Consider the following 20,035-nt stretch of genomic DNA (forward strand, 5'->3'; position numbering starts at 1 on the left):
GAATGTCATAGAAGCTTAACCTTAGACATTATGGCAAAATTGCTGCCTACTTACACAAGCTGCTGTAGCTGTGAACAATGAGAACATACGACAAATGAATTAGGAGCAGGAGTAGGCCACTCAGCCCCTCGAGCCTGCTCCGCCATTCAATAAGATCATGGTTGATCTAATTTTAACCTCAACTTCACATTCCTAAGATGCTAGGGATATTTAACTTAAACGGCCATATTGTTTGATAAGCTTCTTGGGTCATTAATGAAGATGTGTCCATTCAGTATTAGTGAAATAGCCAATTGTGTGTTCATAAGATGATGAAAGGTACATTGTCTATGCCGTTGTAAGGGCAGACAGTCTTTCTTTCTCTCCCTCTTTCACAATTTCTAACTCCATCTAACTCTATATGCTCCACCCAGTCACAGTGGCCTCATTTGGATTCAGCAGACAGAAGTAAAAAGCTGTTGGTATTTTAAAATTCTCTAAAGGCTTGGCTTGGACAAATGGTGAGCTTCCATTTAAAGGGAAAAGGTTGCATCCTTGTAAATTTCGGAACCTGAAGAAGTGAAGTAAATATATTCATTCGTGTTTTTTAATGTAAATAAACTAATTGACGGGCTGAAGCTGGGGTTCATCTCAAAGTACTGTTTTTCAGTATACATTCTGTAAAGAGGATAATTACCTGGTGGCACTTGTGAAATTTCAATAGTCTGTGAAATTTTAGTAGTCTACATAAGGATAAGGAAGGGATTTTTGGTCTATTGTTTAACCAGATTGTGAGCAAATTCCAAATCATAAAGGATGGAAGGCCCGTTCGGGAATGACCAGTGACATCACATCTGAGAGAATACCCAGTCTGAAAAGAAAACTTTAAATAGTGATGATGGCTTATACTGAACCTGAATTTGTTCCTATCAGTTCCCCTTCTGGGAAATGGTTACGGGTTAGACTCCATTTATTACAGTAAACTTCTAATCTATACTGCCTGAATTAGCTGCTTGTCCTGAAAACCACAGAATCCTGAGAAGCAAATGTCTTTTGGAGATTCCCAGGGTTCCAGAGTGACTGCCTGGTAGGTCTGAAATAACTTCTCATTAGTGTAGTCATCCAAATGACCTAGGCGAGAGGAAGACAAGATTACGTGCTGGCAATCAAATTGACCATTGTGGGAATCTGATTTTCATAGCTTATTTAATAAAATTGAATAGTTTGAAAGGTACTCCCAAAAAACTTTTTTTCTTACTAATTTTAGAGTTGTGCTAAAACAAGACTCCGTTACTGGAGTTTTTGGGTATCCTGCAACATTCAGTTGGTTTGCCTCCTAAAGTATATTTTTGAAGCAATTTTTTCTGAAGCAAAAGTCATGTCAGCTCATCTCTGGTTGAAAGCCAGGCATTGATAATGATAACTGATAAATTTGCTACAGAATCAAGAAAGCAAAATGGCATAAGAATAATAATGAAAATGGCCTGCGATGCTTCCAATGTAGTTTGAAGGTCAGCATTTTAAAACATCCAAAAATTGACTTTGCCACTACATTTATGCATTGTGTTTATAGTTTTATTCTAGTCTTGAACAATCTGATCACGCGTTACATTATCAAGGATATTTATGTTTTACATACTTAAGGGGAACCATACTCTTAAGCAGGGCCCTGTAGCAATAATTAATATGTTTAGGATTTTTTTTCCTGATAGGAAGAATTTCAGGACCTGTACCGTACCAAGTCGTTTGTATTTTTGGGCTGTGGAGAAACTCTGCGTGATCAGATCTTCCAGGCACTATTTCTGTATTCTGTTCAGGACAAAGTGGACCTGGAACACTTCATGCTGGTGCGAAAGGATAGCCATGATCAATTCTTTAAGTTGCAGGCAGAGATGCTGCTGCATGGGATTAAAATTGTATCCTATGGAGACCGATTTGAATGTATGCCTCAGTATTTCCATGATTTGGTGGCACAAATTTGCAGGCACAGAAGCCCAGGTAAGTCATCTGTTACTTGTATTGGGTTCCCATATAGTGGGAATTCTGTTTCATATTGAGTATTGCTTTAAGCTGTAAATCTTTTGAGGCTCTAAATGGCTGCTACAATTTTTGTGGAACATGATTTTTCAAGTCTGCTGAAATCAATCTTAAGGTATAGGAAGACAGTGAAATAGGCAGATATAATTCAATGGAACATCTGTTATTTGGTTCATGTCTTGGGCAGTGACACAGACACAAGAATGATGGGTTTTGAGAGCAAATTCTACAGCACTTCTAACGCCCAAATATGGATGAGCTCTTGTAAGTCTGAAAAGTGTGTCTTGACGATTTACCAATGGCACGCATACTGTAAAATCACTTTATTGTTTTCTTAATCTTATGTATAAACTTTGGAGAACAGAGATCTTGAAATTGTTTGCATTAATACCAAAAATCCCACATCTAATGTTTGTAGGCTAGATAAGAGAGTAGGGAGAAATCTCAAGAATACAGATGATTGGCCTCCAAAGGTTTGAGATCTGATTCTTTCAAGAGTTGCCACTTTCACCATTCCGTAAAACAATGACATTCACTGAAAGAAGAGACAGATTGTGGACTCGAGACAAACTTGAACTGTGATATTTGGAACAGAAGGAAGAAACTACTCTCCTAGATTATATGTCAAAGTTCCAAAAAAGGCTGTCAAAAACTTCCGCGGTGGCTGGAGACCATCTTGAGGCTTCTGAGCAGGTGATAATAGCACAAATGGACAGCATAGCTAAGACACATAGTTTTGAACCAGGAAATAATATTATGATCCCAGTAGAGACCAATAATGCTTTTTTTGGAAAATCCAAAAAATCCAGGTATTTACTAAAAAAAAAGAGCATTTACTAAAGGTTCAAGGTTTAAAGCAAAATAATTTTACTACACAGAAATCAAAGAACATGAACACTGACAGCTACACTCTATCTTCAATCGTCAGTCACATTAAAAATGTTAAAAGAATGAGCACAGTTACTTATAGTCTAAATCAAACTTCTTAACACAACTTTGCTTCACCCATTTGACTTACACTCCCAATAAACTCAAGTCGGATAATAATCAGAAACTGAAAGATTAATCTCTTGGTCTGAGTACTGTTTCAAAGATTCGTAGAAGGGCTGAGATTTCTTGGGCCATCTGCTTGCTTCCCTCACTCCTCGCCCGCCCCCTCTCACCGTGCCCGCTCCCGCACCCCCAGTTGTTAGCTTGGCTATCTCCAAAGTTCAACTCACTGAAAGGACTCCTTCAGTTAACCAGAGATTTAAACTCTTTTAGCCAGCATGCAGAATTTCACCTGAATTCTGCTTGAACAAAATGTTTCCTACAGCAAGCTTGTTCTAAAATCTGAAAACTAAAACCCTGCTTGAGACTAGAGCCACAAACACACCTATAGTTAACTTCTTGGCCTTTTTTTCTATTGTTTATCTCCCAGGCACCTTGGTCACATGGACCATTACAAGAAGGTGTCATCTGTGTTGCCTTTGCCTGGTGGACCATTGAAAGCCAAGTTTAGTGGACCCTCTTATTCCAAAAGGAAGCTCAGTGAGGCGAACTATGTGGTTAGTATCCCAGACAGAAGGAAGAGTCAATTAATGTATGTCATGTGAATATGCTGAAGAGGTGCTATGTCTATGAGCATAGTCAGCCAACAGGTGGTAGAGAATGTAGATGTACATGCTGAATCAGATGATGAGTCCGAGATTGCGGTTTCTCAGATTGAGGAATCTGTTGTGAAACTGTCAAACGCAGAGATGTTGGAGGGTTTGTATGAGTTGCTGCACCATCTACCTGAGCAACAAGAGTAAGACATAGCTGGTCTATTGAGGGATTATAAGCCTGAATGCGTGGATAGGCCAGGTCTTCCCTCTCTGGCTGTTCATGAAGTTGATGTAGGGGAAGCTAAACCAATTAAACAAAACCTGTATAGACTTGATCCCAACAAATTGGCTGAAGTCAGGGAGAAGGTTCAGTTAGAGTAAGAAAATTATATAATTGAACCCAGTCAAAGTAGTTGAGTTTCTCCTGTCGTACTGACATCAAAACTAAAAGTCAGAAACTGAACTGGGCTAGCCACATTAATACTGTGGCTACAAAAGCAGGTCATAGACTAGGAATCCTGCGACGAGTAACTCACCTCCTGACGCCCCAGAGCCTGTCCACCATCTACAAGGCACAAGTCAGGAGTGTGATGGAATATTTCCCACTTGCCTGGATGAGTGCAGCTCCCACAACACTCAAGAAGCTTGACACCATCCAGGACAAAGCAGCCCGCTTGATTGGCATCCCATCCACAAACATTCACTCCCTCTACCACCGACGCATGGTAGCAGCGGTGTGTACCATCTATGAGATGCACTGCAGGAATTCACCAAGATTCTTCCAACAGCACCTTCCAAACCCATGACCACAACCATCTAGAAGGACAAGGGCAGTAGATAGATGGGAACACCGCCCCCTGGAAGTTCCCCTCCAAGTCACTCACCACTCTGACTTGGAAATATATTGCCGTTCCTTCACTGTTGCTGGGTCAAAATCCTGGAACTCCCTTCTTAACAGCACATGGGTGTACCTACACCACATGGACCGCAGCGGTTCAAGAAGGCAACTCACCACTACCTTCTCAAGGGCAACTAGGGATGGGCAATAAATGCTGGCCCAGCCAGCAAAGCCAACACCCCGTGAATGAATAAACATAAATAGATGGTTGTCCAAGAGTTTGCATTTATTACTGAAAGGTTAATGTGATAACTGAGACCAATTCATATCCGATTCCAAAACATGAGGATTGTATTGATAGATAGGGGAACCTGGCCTTAGTTAGTAAGACTGATTTGCTTAAAGGATATTGGCAAGCCAAATAAATTTCTGCCTTCTATGACCCCAGATGGCTTGTTCCAATGTGAAGACATGCCTTTTGGTATGAAAAAGGTACTGGCTATATTTTCAAAGATTAGCTAATCAGCTGATTGCCAGGTTAAGTAATTGCCTTGTCTCGGGTTTGAGATCCTGGCCCTCAAATGCTCTTTTCCTCAGTTAGCTGAATGCTGAGCTGGCCCATTGGAGACGATGATGAGCTTCGTAATCTAAGTCTGCCTTTGTCAACAAGAGGATCCCATGGTATGGAAATTGGCCCACGTTTTCCAGAATTTCACTGTTGACCTTAATCGATGAGGGGAACTGTTGTATGTTGGGAGCTGGTTGGAAGAGAATCTTAGTTTTCCATGTATTTATTGAAAGGCCCAATTTCTCATATGGTTTGGAGAAGGAGTTGACAATGACCTGCAACTCTGTTTCTGAGTGAGCGCACACACAAGCATCATCTGCAAACTGGAGCTCAATGACTGAAGTTGGACTGAATTTGGTTTTGGATTGAAAATGGTGTAGGTTGAACAGCTTAGTGCCTGTAAATTATCTCCATAGTTGTGGGTAATTTTCTGGAGATGATGGGCAGTAATGCAGCGAGGAAGATGGAGAACGGGACTGGTGCGATGCCACAGCCTTGTTTTACTCTCTTCACTGAGATGAGGTTGATGGTGGTTCTCTTGGTGAGGCTTGTATGTCACTGTATAGTAGGTGGAGTGTGGTGACAAATTTCTAATGGCAGCTAAGACTAAGGTCATGGTTTACTGCTCCTATATGCTACAGAGACTTGGACAGGCACCTCCAAAGCACTGGAGAAGGACCACCAATGGTGCCATCGCAAGATCCTCCTCATCTGGTGGCAAGAAAGTGGTCCAACAGCAGCATCCTCTTCCAAGCCAACTTATCCAGCATCGAGTGAGCTGCTAAGCACTTAATACCAACTCTGGTGGTAGGACATGTCATTCCAAAGTGACTACTCTACTTTGAACTCTGTTATGCCAGGAGACTCCCAGTTGGATAACAGAAATGCTTGAAGGATGTTCTCAGAGGTCGAACACCCTTGCCAGCTTAAAGGAGTCCTTGACTTGTGATCAGTCAAAATGGGGAAGGTTCATTCGGCAAAGCACCAAACACATTGATTAACTTAGTTGGGAACAGGGAGAGGTGAAGTCAAGGTGTCATAGGGAGTGCAAAGTCTTCCCAACAACTCATCTACCTGACCCTCCATGCACCACCTGCCCCCACATGTGCAGCCTCCAGTTTGCGCATTGGACTTATCAGCCATTTCAGAACCCATTGAAACAGAGTGGAGGCATGTCTTCCTCGATCACATGAGATGGCCTAAGAAAAGACTTGTGTCATGTACATTGATGACCTTTAGGTGTACAGTGATACTTTGGAGTTATGATGTCAGGCACTTGAGAGCTCTGTTTGACAGGCTGACCAAAGCTAACCTTGTCATAAACCAGGCAAAGAATGAGCTTGTCAAGGTCACTTATCTAGGACATATAGTGGGGTCATGGTCAGGTGTTGCTGTGAGAGGATCAAGTTCAGGTAATAATGGACTTTCCGGTACCCAAGACAAAGAAGTGCTCTAATTTCTGGGTGTGGGTTCTACAAGAAATTTGTCTAATTTCAGTGCAGTAGTCACCCCATTGACAAATATTTTGAAGCGAAACATGAAGTTAGAATGGTCAGGGGCATGCTAGACAGCTTTTGAAAAGTTAAAGGCTGTCTTGATAAATGAGAGAGTTCTTGCAGCCCCAGATTTTAGTAAGCCATTCAGGTAGCTATTGGCTATCGTGATGTAGGGATAGGAGCAGTGCTGCTCCAAGATGATAATGCTAAAATGACCAGTTAGCTGCTTCTCTAGGAAGCTCAATAAGCATCAAAGAAAGTACTTGAAATTTGCGAAAGGCTTTAAATCTTGTCCTGGCTTATCAACACTTTGAGGTGCATACAACCAACAGTCAGGGGGAAGTACTAGTCTGTGCAGCACACAACTCAATTGTGTTCCTGGAAAAGTTGAGAATAAAGAACCACAAGCTGTTTTGTGGGAGTGTGATGTTATAACTATTTACATGCACATGCACAGTGTAATTGCTGATGCTCAATCAAGAGTTTAAAGGAGGATTGTAGGAGAGAAGGAAGGCCCTTGAGTTGTAATAATTCTATGATGTGTGAATCCTGCTAACCTTAATCGGCACATTTACTTGGTTTTGTTATTGGTAAAGTGCTTATGATTCTATAAATTGGATATATATAATTGTAGAATATGACAAAAAAAGTTACCTGGACAGTATGTAAAAAGCTTTTTGTTAAAATGTCTATGATGTTAGTAACTTGCTGTATTTTGAAACTATTGCAAAACAAACTTTAATATGGTAAAGCTTTCTTTTTCCAAAGTGGGATGGAGAGTAAGTGTGGTTTCAAAGCTTGTTTTTCTTTTGCATGTAAAAGAAAGATAAATTTTTCCTAATATTACTGTGGGATACTTTAAAGCAGGCTTGTGGGGGCTGTGTTGTGTGTGTATGTATGTTTGTGTGTGCATGTGTCTCGTTTAATTAAACTGCAGACAGTCAGACTGCAGTGTTGGAATCATGTAAAGGGGTTAGGTATAAAATAGGCATTTGAAATGGAGATGGGTAAGCTAGGATTAAGTTGCAGCAGATACAGTGTGAATGGAATTTTCACTTTTAGATAAGTTTGATTTGCAAAGGGACACTATAAGATGATTACAACTGGCAAGATAAATAAGGAAAAGTTATTAAGTTTATTTTTCCTGAAAGTTGGCCATAATGACAACATGAAATATTTTTATTTTCTTAGAAAAGTAACTTCCAAAGCAAGTTGGAAACAATGGGATTTACAGATCAAAAGGGAGAAAATATGTTTAAAGAAAGATGGAAAGCTGTTATGAGGAGTGGCCATGTGAAATCTTGAAAGGTGCACTGTATAAAACAGACCTGTGGGGAAAAAGCCTCCAGCTACCCTGGAGAAGTTTGCTGTTCCAGTAACCAAGGTTTTGTTAAAAACCTTTGCAGTTCCCTTGTCGAGTGAGAGGGAGAAAGAAGCTGTGAAATACCTCCTTTATAGCAACAGTGGGTGCTTGTGGTAATATTGCTGGATGTTTTATAGATTAAGAATCTACTTGGACTGTTGTCTGAAAGGGGTGTGTAGTTGGGAGTCTATTAAGTAGAAATATTTTGGAAGCTGTTATAAGACTAAATAACTGTGTAACTGTAATCTTGTGTATGTTTAATGTTTTCTTTTTCCGAAACCTCAGTGACAATCCTGTTCCTGTAACCAAAGTTTTGTTAAGAACCTTTGCAGTTCCCTTGGCAAGTGAGAGGGAGAAAGAAGCTGTGAAATACCTCCCTTAAAGCAACAGTGGGTGCTTGTGGTAATATTGCTGGATGTTTTATAGACTAAGAATCTATTTGGACTGTTGTCTGAAAAAGGTGTGTTTAAAATCTCTAAAGGAGGTAGTGAACTTGTTACTTTGGACTTCAGTGCACAAACCTTCTCGTAGTAAATACAAATTGCAAAAGTGTTGTGATCGCGTGGCCAAGTTTCCCTCTGGGATTTGGTCAGCATGACAGATACACTTGCCATATCATAACATGAGTCATACCCTGACTGAAGGTGAAATTCAATCTTCAGATTTCTAGGGAAACTGGAACTGGTTGAAACCAGATAAAAGACAGCTATCCTAACTCAGATTCCCCAATAGTGCAGTATAGGCAAGCCGAAGAAGACAAAAAGGCTGAATCTAGGAGCTGGCAATAGATAAGTCCCTGGGTTGCTGCAGCTATTTCTGTTACTTAAAGTCATTGGCTGCCCAGATATGGCTGTACAGTGCATAGGGTTGTCACTAAGGGTTCGGAAAAAGATAGTGTTGGTGAATCCATGCTATCAAGACTATCTTGTGCAGAGCTAAGGAGGTTCTGGGAAGTGTATCATTTTGGTGAAGGCCATGCCCATGGAAATCTGGTTTATTAGAAGCTGCTGTCAGATGAGAATCGGTGTTTACATTTTTGAATAAAAAGGCCTGGAATTCTTTCTGAGGAAGTTCAGAGCTTTGAAGGACTTTGGGTGCCATACATGCTGAGCGGGCATACTGTCCAGTAAATCTGTAAAATCTATCTTTGTTGTATCTGCTACTTACTGTGTAAATTGTAATATATATTGGCTGTGATTTGTCTCTTAATTCATGTTTACTTTATGTTGATTTTTGATAGATAATGTGAAAGTGATAACAAGTGAAATCTTGTCTATTTGTTTTTTCTTTGGGGCCATTCAATAAATTTGGTTCTTTTGGTTTGTTGGTATCCCTGGGGATCACAGTAACTATTAAGTGGTCCTACAGATACTGTCATGGATAGATGTACCTGCAACAGGTAGATGGGTGAGGATAAGGTCAAGTAGGTTGTTGCCTCATGTTGGTGTTCTCACCATTTGCTGCAAGCCCAGTCTGGCAATATGTCCTTCAAAATTCGGTCAGCTTGATCAGTGGTGGTGCTACTGAGCCACTCTTGAATAACAGATATTGAAGCCTCCTTCCCAGAATACATCCTCAATGACTCTTTCAAGTGGTGTTCAAGATAGAGGGGTACTGACTCAGCTGAAGGAGAACAGTTGGTAGTAATTGCCATGCGGTTTCTTTGCCCATGTTTGGCCTGATGCCACACACTGCTGACTCTATACCCACCATAATTGGCAGCATAGTGGGACAGGACAGAACTCCATCATGGTGATGATGGAGTTTGGACATTAGCTGAAAGGTGTAATCCTGTGACATTGATCATGTTGGGCTGTTACTTGCCTAATCTGTGGGACAGTTCTCTCAATGTTGGCACATGTTCTAAAATGTTAGTGAGGACTCTGCAGGATCGACTGTGCTGGGTGTGCTTTTGTGGATTCCGGTGCCGAGATTGGTGCTGGGTGGTCCGTCAGGTTTCACTCTTATTGGGCTTATTTGTAAGGCTTCTACACAGGCTTGTTGGGCCATTTCAGAGGGCAGGTAAGAGTCAACTGCATTGGTGTGGGTCTGGAGTCACATGTAGACTAGATCAAGCAACGATGGCAGATTTCCAGCTCTAAAGGATATTAGTGAACTTGATGGGTTTTTAGGACAATCTAGCTGTTTGTTGGTTTTAAAGTTGTTTAAGCTCAATGGCTGGATTTTATGTACTGGCTGCCCAATTAATGACTCTATAATGGGCAGTTTGCAAGAGAAAATCAAGCCTATTGTATTTAAACAACCCTTAACCACTTTTTATTCATTCGTTCATGGGACGCAAGCGTTGCTGGCAAGGCCAGCATTGACTGCCTATCCTTAATTGCTCTCGAAGGTGACAGTGAGCTGCCTTCTTGAAAACAAGTAAATGGCTTGCTTGGCAATTTCAGAGGGAAGTTTAGAGGACAGCAGGTTCACTTCCCTAAAGAAATTAATGAGCTAGGTGTGTTTTTATAACAAGCTGATATTAGTAATGGTGACCATGAAACTATTTTGACTCCAGATTCATTTAATTGATTCAGCTACAATGTGGGATTTTGACTCTCATCTCTGGGCCATTCATCAAGGCCACTTTAGGAACACAACCACTATCCTACTACACCCCTTAGTGGAAAAGCCAGGTGTTTTCCAAGTATTCATGTTGACCTGATGCTAAAAGTATTGGAATTATGCAGCAGCCTTCTCATATTACATTTTATGTTGTTACTTGAGATTCAGTAAAATGTGCATCTTGCATTAAACAAATGCTTTGCTCTCAAGAGCTGTCTTAAAGGGTGGAACAAATTTGTAGTTTTGGATCTGGTCAAACACAAGAACCCAAGCATTGGTAGCTGTATGGTTAAGAGAACTGAATCATTATGATCGGAGAATGTGTATCTATATAGTTATCATTCAAGAAGAACTGTTTCCCAAATTGGAAGAAGGACCCATCCTGCAGCATTGATCAACCTGTTCTCCAGATTGACCTGTGCATTTCCAGGAATTTTCTATTTGTATTGTATGTTTCCAGCATTTACTTAATTTCAAAGTTGGAATGTTAGCTTGCCTACTTAATGTGATTACGGGTGCAATTCATCAATAAATAGAAGTATCATTTTTTGACAAACTAGTTTATCTTCAAATTTGAAAATTTTGTTTTTGGTCTTTCAGAAATTTCTTAATGAAAAATTGTGAAAGGAAAATATGCAGTTTATTCTTGCTTTGTGATGCCATGAAAACTGACCAAAGAAAAATTTGTGACATTAAGAATTAACTTAACCAATACTGACTGACTGATTAAGGATGTAGAATTGAGTATCTGCTCTCTTCCAATGCATGTGGTAAATCAATCTTCTAAGTGAATGATCTGATGCACTGTTCCCATAGTTACAATAAAACATAATATTTCCTCTGCCCTGCAGTTAGTTGAATGTTGTACGGAATGCTTGATATGCCTGCATCAAAAACTGGTTTATTTATTCATTAACACTGCTTTATTTTTTAGATGGCTCTTCTGCAGATAGTACAAGTCTATTACTAGGTAAGATAATATGTAATAGGACGACTGCACTTGTCTCTGCCACCCTTGTAATCTTAAGATAACCGTCTTTGATATACTGAGGTAATTGGATATCTTCATAAAACTACGAACATAGGAATTAGGAGCAGGAGTAGGCTACTCAGCCCCTTGAACCTGCTCCCCCCTTCAGTAAGATCATGGCTGATCTGATTGTAACCTCAACCCCACATTCCTGCCTACCCCCGATAACCTTTCACCCCCTTGTTAATCAAGAATCTATCTAGCTCTAAAAATATTCAAAGACTCTGCTTCCACTGCCTTTTGAGGAAGAGAGTTCCAAAGACACCCAACCCTCAGCGAAAAAAATTCTCCTCATCTCTGTCTTAAATATGATGAACTCCAAAGTTATTAAAATAATACTAGATTTACAGGTCAGCTATGCATTTAAAATGGAATTGAGGGACGACAGGTCCTCTCAGTGAAATGTGGAACTTGGTGTGGAGGAGATTATAAATGGAAAATATTTAATTATTCCAAGATGAATATAATTTGTATTCATATATATAAAAGCAAAAAACTGCGGATGCTGGAAATCCAAAACAAAAACAAAAATACCTGGAAAAACTCAGCAGGTCTGGCAGCATCTGTGGAGAGGAACACAGTTAATGTTTCGAGTCCGAATGACCCTTCTGTCTTAGTTCTGTTGAAGGGTCATTCGGACTCGAAATGTTAACTGTGTTCCTCTCCGCAGATGCTGCCAGACCTGCTGAGTTTTTTCAGGTATTTTTATAATTTGTATTCATTCTTGTTGAACACACACTGCGTGCAGTGAAAGTTGAAAACTTTTCATTACAATTGTTATTTGCCATGTGTTTGTTTCCTCCTTGTCAAAGTAAGGAAGAAATTTTAACATAGTTTTATCATAAACCAGTACTGTTGCTGTTCCCACAACACAGGACGTGGCCAATGCTGAAAAAAATAGATCGAAAAGTAATGATGGGATTGTTTGTTGTTTTATCATTTGTGTTCTAAATCATTGAAGATAGAAAAAAGAAGTGTGGAGTTTTCTTTATTGAGGTTCTGGTAAAGTGTGAGTTTAATAGCAGATTATGCGAGATAAATTCCCAACGCTGGGTTTGTAGTGGGGGGTGGGCAGACAGGATCTATGTGGAAATATATTTGCATTTGGAAGGAACGAGAGACAAGTTCAGAGGAGCCCCCTGTAGCAATATTGATCAAATAAAGACAAATGTTATTTTGTATGCAGTGCAAGACTTTGGATTGAAAGTGGGGGAACACAAAAGGTGGTGGGATTGCTGAAAATGGATAGGAAATTGAGATGCAAGATGTCATCTGAAATGACTAATTTTCCATATAACCCAGTTGATTATTTACATTTGGATGTCCCATACACATGTAACAAAATCAGGAAATTCCTATATTTTCAGTCATGAAACAGCTAGTTAAAATTGAAGCTGGCTTTTCTTAAATAACTTAAAATGAAGAACCAGAAATAAGTTGCTTTTGGGACCAAATGCAGATTTGTTTGATCTGGCAATTTATTTTAAATCTGACTAAATAATTAGAGAGTGCATTGGTCTATAATATTTTTGCGGGGGGTCGCAGAGAGAAAAAGTCAGGAAAACGTTACGGGCATTCAATGTGATTTCCAGTGAATGATATCCTACTCTTAGGGAGGTAATTATTGTTGCTTGCATTTTTTGCATTCTATAGTGGTTGCATGATAAAATCCTTATTGTATCAACACAGCAAACTTTAGGTAGGAATTAAGAGTACTCACCTTGGGGGAAGGGAGTGAGGAGGAAAGAAATTGTCCTCTTAAGTTTAGTGTTATTCTTTTTAAATGCATGCTATTTATTTAAGTCACTGACTTTCGAGCCTTTTTTCCTGTGATTTTTGCCATAGCCTTTGGATTAATTATAGATGTGCGTGTAATGCATGGGATCATATGGAGAGAGGAGAAACTTCAGCTTTATTCTCGCATTTTTAAAATTTCAGCATAGTCATCAATAGCCTAGAACTCATATATTGTAACTTTTCCTTGGAGATAATTGTGCAATAGTTGCTTAGCGTTTATACCTTGATTTGTTGCAGGAACTTCTTGTTCAGATTGTGCAAAGCGGAAACAAGAAGAAAATGGTGATGTAACTCAAAAAAGGATCCGAAAAGCAAATGGTACATTTATAACAAAGATACCTTAGAACCTTTTCGTTATTTGAGCCCCGCTATCCTTTGGACCCAACTGCTGCAGGCTATATTTGAAACTAGACACAGAGCAAAACCTGCTCTAAACAAGTGTTCCAAGAGACATGGAAGAATGGCACAGTATATTTTTTTCCTTGTTTAAAAAAATGATCTCTATTTGCTTCCCCACTGTCAGCCCCCCCAACCCCCACCTCCACCAACTTCTGTCCGTCTGACTGATGGAGAAGGGCAGGTTGGAATTAATATCTGAGCTGCGCTTGAAATGGAGAACTCAGCAGCACTGAAAATCATGGAAATAAATTTCCCTTACTACTTTTGTGGTAGAGATGCTTGTTAATGCTTCACTGATCATCGTTAAATTGATACATCCCACATCAAAGTAAAACAAATTTTTCACCTCTGATATTGTATTATATGCCCCTATATATTGCATCAAATTTACAGCCAGAATTTATGCAGTTGGAACAAATGTTTTGTTTACTTCTCTAACAGCCAGCTTGAAGGAGGAAACTAAGATGTCATGACTAACAGGCACTTTGGAAACCCATTTCAATTATTTGCTTGTCCCCGTTAAATTTGTCTATATTTTTAGTTCACTTAATTTTTGAATTTTTTTTTAATCAATGTTGTGAATAAGGAAAATTTAAATTTCCAACAAGACTGAAGCAAGGGCAAATTTTGATTTATTTGACCAAATGCACAGCGATCATTCAGGGTTAACATGGTGAAGCCAGGTCCAGAAACAACAGCATACAACAACAACAAATTGAAATTAAATACACCTTTAAATGTATTAATAAGTCTCGAAACACTTCACAGGTGTGTTGCAAAACAAAAAAATTAACATAGCCATTTAGATATTTGGGTAGATAACCAAACATTTGATCAAGGAGTTAAGTTTTAAGGAGCATTTTAAAGTTGGATAGAGAGGCAAGGAGCTTTAGGAAAGGAATCACAGAGTTTAGGCAGTTGAAAGCTTGGCCACCAGTGGTGGAACAATTACAATTGGGGATGCTCAAGAGGCCAGGGTTAGAATGGCATAGTTATTTCTGAGAGCTGTGAGACTGGAACAGACTACAGAGATAGGGAGGGCCATGGAGAGAGTTGCAAACAAAGATGAAAATTTTAAAGTTGTACGTTGCTCAACCCAGAACCAGTGCAGATCATGAACATGGGTTGATGGGTGAATGGGACTTGGTGTGAGTTCGGACATTGGCAGCAGAGTTTTGGATGACCTTGTTTATGGAGAGTAGAATGTGGGAGGCCAGTCAGGATTGCATTGGAATAGCCAAGTTTAGGAATAACAGAAGCATGGATGAGGATTACAGCAGCAGATGAGCTGAGATAGGGTGGTGTTTGGCAATGTTACGTTGGTGGAAGCGGGCAATCTTGCTGATGCTGTGGATGTGTGGTCAGAAGCTCATCACGGGGGAAAATATGACACGAAGGTTGCGAAAAGTCTGGTTCAGTCTTGGACAGTTTCCAGGAAGAATGTCAGTTGCTAGGGATTAGAATTTGTCACAAGGACTGGAAATAATGACTTTAGTCTTCATGATATTTAATTGGAGGCAAATTCTGCTCATTCAGTACTGGGTTTCGGACAAGCAGCCTACAAATGAGAGAAAATGGAGGGGTTGAAAGAGGTGGTGGTGAGCTAGAGCTGGATGCTGTCAGTGTATGTGGTGCTGTGGGCCATCAACAGCAGAAGAATTGCATTTCACCACAATTTGTAACCAAGCGGCCTACATATCCCTCAATTGACCTTTATCATCAAGTCAGGGGATCAACCCTGGTTCAATGAGGAGTGCAGGGCACATTCCAGGAGCAGCACCAAGTATACTTGAAAATGAGATGTTAACCTGCTAACGCTGTAACACAGGACTACATGCATGCTAAACAGTGGAAGCAGCAAGTTATATACAAAGCAAAGCTATCCCATGATCAGTGGATCAGATCAAAGCTCAGCAGTCCTGTGACATTTGGTTGTGAATAGTGGTGGACAATTGAACAAATAATGGGAAGCGAAGGCTGCACAATCATCCCCACCTCAGTGAAAGGCTGAAGCATTTGTAGCTATCTTCAGCCAGAAGTGCCGAGTGGATGATCTAACTGGGCTTACCCTGAGATCTCCAGCATCACTAAAGCCAATTTGATTCACTCCATGTGATAAACCAAATTTGCAATAATGCTGTGGCGGATGAATTCCTGGAGTGTGTATGAGATGGTTTTTTTTTTAGGCCAGTACTTCGAGGAACCAACTAGGGAACAGGCTATCCTAGATTTCGTTTTGTGCAATGAAAAGGGATTAATTAATAATCTTGTTCTGCGGGGCCCATTAGGGAACAGTGACCAGAACATGATAGAATTCATCCTTAGCTTGGAAAGTGAAGCAGTCCAATCTGAAACTAGAGTCCTAAATCTACACAAAGGAAACTACGAAGGTATGAGGCGTGAGTTGGCTAAGATAGATTGAGAAACTTCATTAAAAGGCATGATGGTGGATAGGCAATGGCTAATATTTAAAGAACGAATGTATCCATTGCAACAATTACATATTCCTTTCTGGCGCAAAAACACAATTGGAAAAGTGGCCCAACCATGACTAACAAAAACAATTGAAGATAGTATTAGATCCAAAGAGGAGTCATGTAAAGTTGCTGGAAAAAGTAGCAAGCCTGAGGATTGGGAGCAATTTAGAATTCAGCAAAGGAGAACCAAGAAATTAACTAAGAGGGGAAAAATAGAGTATAAGAGTAAATTTGCAAGCAATAAAAGCAGACTTTAAAAGCTTCTATGAGTATATAAGAAGAAAAAGATTTGTGAATACAAATGTATGTCTATTACAGTCCGAGATGGAAGAATTTATAATAGAGAACAAGGAAATGGCAGAGCAGTTCAACAACTACTTTAGTTTTGTCTTCACATAGGACACAAATAGTTTCCCAAAAATACTAGGGAATTGAGGGTCTAGTGAGAGGAGGAATTGAAGGAAATTAGTAATACTAAAAAAACAGTGCTGGAGAAATTAATGGGACTTAAAGCCGATAAACTCCCAGGGCCTGATAACCTACATCCGAGGGTACTAAAGGAGATAGCCATGGAAATAGTGGATGCATTGGTTGTCATCTTTCAAAAGTCTGTAGATTCTGGAACAGTCCCGGCAGATTGGAGGGTGGCAAATGTTACCCCATTATTTAAAAAAGGAGGGAAAAAACAGCGAATTACGGACTGGTTAGCCTAATCTCATTCGTAGGGAAAATGCTAGCGTCGATTGTGAAGGATGTGATAACAGTACACTTAGAAAATATCAATGGGATTAGACAAAGTCAACATGGATGTATGAAAGGGAAATCATGTTTGACAAACCTACTGGAGTTTTTTCAGGATGTAACTAGCAGAATAGATAAAGGCGAACCAGTGGGAGTAGTGTATTTGGATTTTCAGAAAGTTTTTGATAAAGTCCCGCATAAGAGATTAGTATGTAAAATTAAAGCAAATGGGATTGGGGGTAACATTGGCATGGATTAAGAATTGGTTAGCAGACAGGAAACAAGAGAGTAGGAATAAATGGGTCTTTTCTGGAATGGCAGGTGGTGACTGGTGGGGTACTGCAGGGATCAGTGCTTGGGCCCCAAGATTCACAATATATATATCAATGATTTGGGTGAGGGGACCAAATGTAATATTTCCAAGTTTGCCGATGACACAAAACGAAGTGGGAATGTGAGTGGTGAGGAGGATGTTAAGAGGCTTTAAGGCGATTTAGACAAGTTGAGTGAGTGGGCAAAAATGTGACATGCAGTATAATGTGGATAAGTGTGAAGCTATCCACTTTGGTAGGAGAAATAGAATGGCAGAGTATTATTTTAATGGTGATAAATTGGGAAATGTTGATGTGCAAAGGGACCTAGGTGTCCTTGTACGCCAATCACTGAAAGCAGGCATGCAGGTGCAGCAGCCAGTTAAGAAGGCAAATGGTATGTTGGCCTTCATTGCAAGAGGACTTGAGTACAGGAGCAAGGATGTCTTACTGAAGCTATACAGGACCTTGGTGAGACTACACCTGGAAAACTGTGCGCAGTTTTCGTCTCCTTACCTAAGAAAGGATATGCTTGCCATAGAGGGAGTACAGCAAAGGTTCACCAGACTGATTCCTGGGATGGCAGGATTGTCATTTGAGGAGAGATTGGGCCGACTAGGCCTGTATTCACTGGAGTTTAGAAGAATGAGAGGCAATCTCATTGAAATGTATAACATTCTGACAGGGCTGGACAAGATTGGATGCAGGGATGATGTTTCTTCTGGCTGGGGGTCCAGAACCAGGGGTCACAATCTCAGGATACGGGGTAGGCCATTTAGGACTGAGAAGAGGAGAAACTTCTTCACTCAGAGGATGGTGAACCTGTGGAATTCCCTACCACAGAGGGCTGTGGAGGCCAAGTTACTGAATATATTTGAGAAGGAAATTTAGATTTCTAAACTCTAAAGGCATCAAGGGGTACAGGGAGAGAGCGGGAGAATGGCGTTGAGATAGAGGATCAGCCATGATCATATATAATGGCTGAGGAGGCTCTAAGGGCTCAATGATCTACCCCTGCTTCTATTTTCTATGTTTCTATATCAAAGAGATAGCTGACCACATAGGATATAGCAAGGGTTATGAGTCCTGAAAACATTCCAGCTTGTAGTACTGAAGACTTGTGTACTAGAGCTGGCCATGCACTTTAGCCAAGTTGTTCCAGTACAGCTACAACACTGGCATCTACCCAACAAAGTGGAACATTACCCAGGTTTTGTCTTGTGCACAAAAGACAAAACTAGTCTAATCTGGCCAATTATCACCATATCAGTCTTACGAGGTAAGAATGATCGTAACATGATAGAACTTCACATTCAGTTTGAGGATGAGAACTGTGGGTCTAAAGTTAGTGTCTTAAACTTAAATAAAGGCAATTACATGGATATGAAGACAAAGTTGGCTAAAATGGATTGGGGAAATGGGTTAAAAGACAATGCGGTAGAGAAACAGTGGAGGACATTTAAGGAGATAATTTGTAACTCCCAATAAAGATATATTCCATTAAGAAAGAGCAAGAGAATAACTAAGGAAAAGGTAGGGCCTATCAGAGATGTACATGGTAACTTGTGGGTTGATGCAGAAGATGCAGGGTTCTCAATAAATACTTTGTCTCTGTCTTCACTAAGGAGGGGTATGATGCAGACATTCTAGTTGAAGAGGAGGAGTGTGAAATATTAGCTACAATAAGCATAGTGAGAGAAGTAGTACTGGAGGGACTGCCATCTTTAAAGGTGGATAAATCACCAGGGCCAGATGGATTGTACCTCAGGCTGTTGAAGGAAGCCGGGGAGGAAATAGCAGATACTCTGAGGATCATTTTCCAGTCCTCACTTGATACAGGCGAGGCCCCAGAGGATTGGAGGTCTGTGAACGTTGTACCATTATTTAAATTGGGTGCGAGGGCTAGGCCAGAAAATTATAGGCAAGTCAGTCTGACTTCGGTGGTGGGCAAATTATTGGAAACAATTCTGAGTGATAGGGTAAACTGTCACTTAGAAAGGCATGGATTAATCAGGGGGATATTCAGCATGGTCTTGCTGGAATTTTGTGTACAGCTTTGGTCACCATATTACATATTTGCTCTGGAGAGAGTGCAGAGGAGATTTATGGGAATATTGCCAGGGCTTGAAAATTGCAGCTATGAGGAGAGATGGGATAGGCCTGGGTTGTTTTCCTTAGGAGGAGGCTAAGGGGTGACCTAATTGTGGTTTACAAAATTATGAGGGGCCTAGATAGGGTAGACAGGAAAGACTTGTTTCCCCTAGCTGAGGGGTGAATTACCGGGGGCATAGATTTAAGATAATTGGTAGAAGGATTGGCGGGGACATGAGGAAAATCCTTTTTTCACCCAGAGGGTGCCGGGCATCTGGAATTCACTGCCTAAGTTGGCCTTTGAGGCTGAAAAACTCAACTCATTTAAAAGGCACCTGGATCTACATCTGAAGTGCTGTAACCTGCAAGGCTATGGACAAGCTGCTAGAAAGTGAGATTACAATGAGTGGCTAGTTTCTTTTTTTTCTTTTTAACTGGTGCAGACATGATGGGCTGAATGGCCTCTTTCTGCACTAACTTTCCTATGGTTCTAAAGACTTTATGAGAAGGATGCATCATCTGTGGCCAACTAAAGAAGTTAAGGGCAGTGTGAAATTGAAAGAAAAGATATACCACGCTGCAAAGATTAGTGGTAACCCAGAAGGTTGGGAAAATTTTAGAAACCAGCAAAGGAGGACTAAAAAAAATAATCAAGAGGGAGAAACTGGAGTATGAACAAACACTCGCAACAAATATAAAAACAGACAGTAAAAGCTTCTCCAAGGGGGATGCAGTATTAAAGTAGGTAAGCCTT

General features: G+C 40.3%; 1 protein-coding gene across 3 annotated transcripts in view; it reads left to right on the forward strand.

The window, feature by feature from the left end:
• The window catches only part of LOC144696691 (protein FAM118A-like), a 75,131-nt gene that overhangs the window by 45,552 nt on the left and 9,544 nt on the right, over nucleotides 1-20,035 (forward strand). For 2 of the 3 annotated variants that reach the window (XM_078568293.1, XM_078568294.1), the window contains exons 7-9: nucleotides 1,692-1,977; nucleotides 11,370-11,405; nucleotides 13,500-13,580. In XM_078568293.1, the coding sequence (XP_078424419.1) occupies nucleotides 1,692-1,977; nucleotides 11,370-11,405; nucleotides 13,500-13,580 (403 nt within the window). Of the gene's footprint in view, nucleotides 1-1,691; nucleotides 1,978-3,436; nucleotides 3,564-11,369; nucleotides 11,406-13,499; nucleotides 13,581-20,035 lie in introns of all 3 variants that reach the window. The other variant, XR_013580226.1, reaches the window with a different exon arrangement.

The sequence above is a fragment of the Cetorhinus maximus genome, chromosome 22 (assembly GCF_964194155.1).
Source record: "Cetorhinus maximus chromosome 22, sCetMax3.hap1.1, whole genome shotgun sequence".
Classification (NCBI taxonomy): Eukaryota; Metazoa; Chordata; class Chondrichthyes; order Lamniformes; family Cetorhinidae; genus Cetorhinus; species Cetorhinus maximus.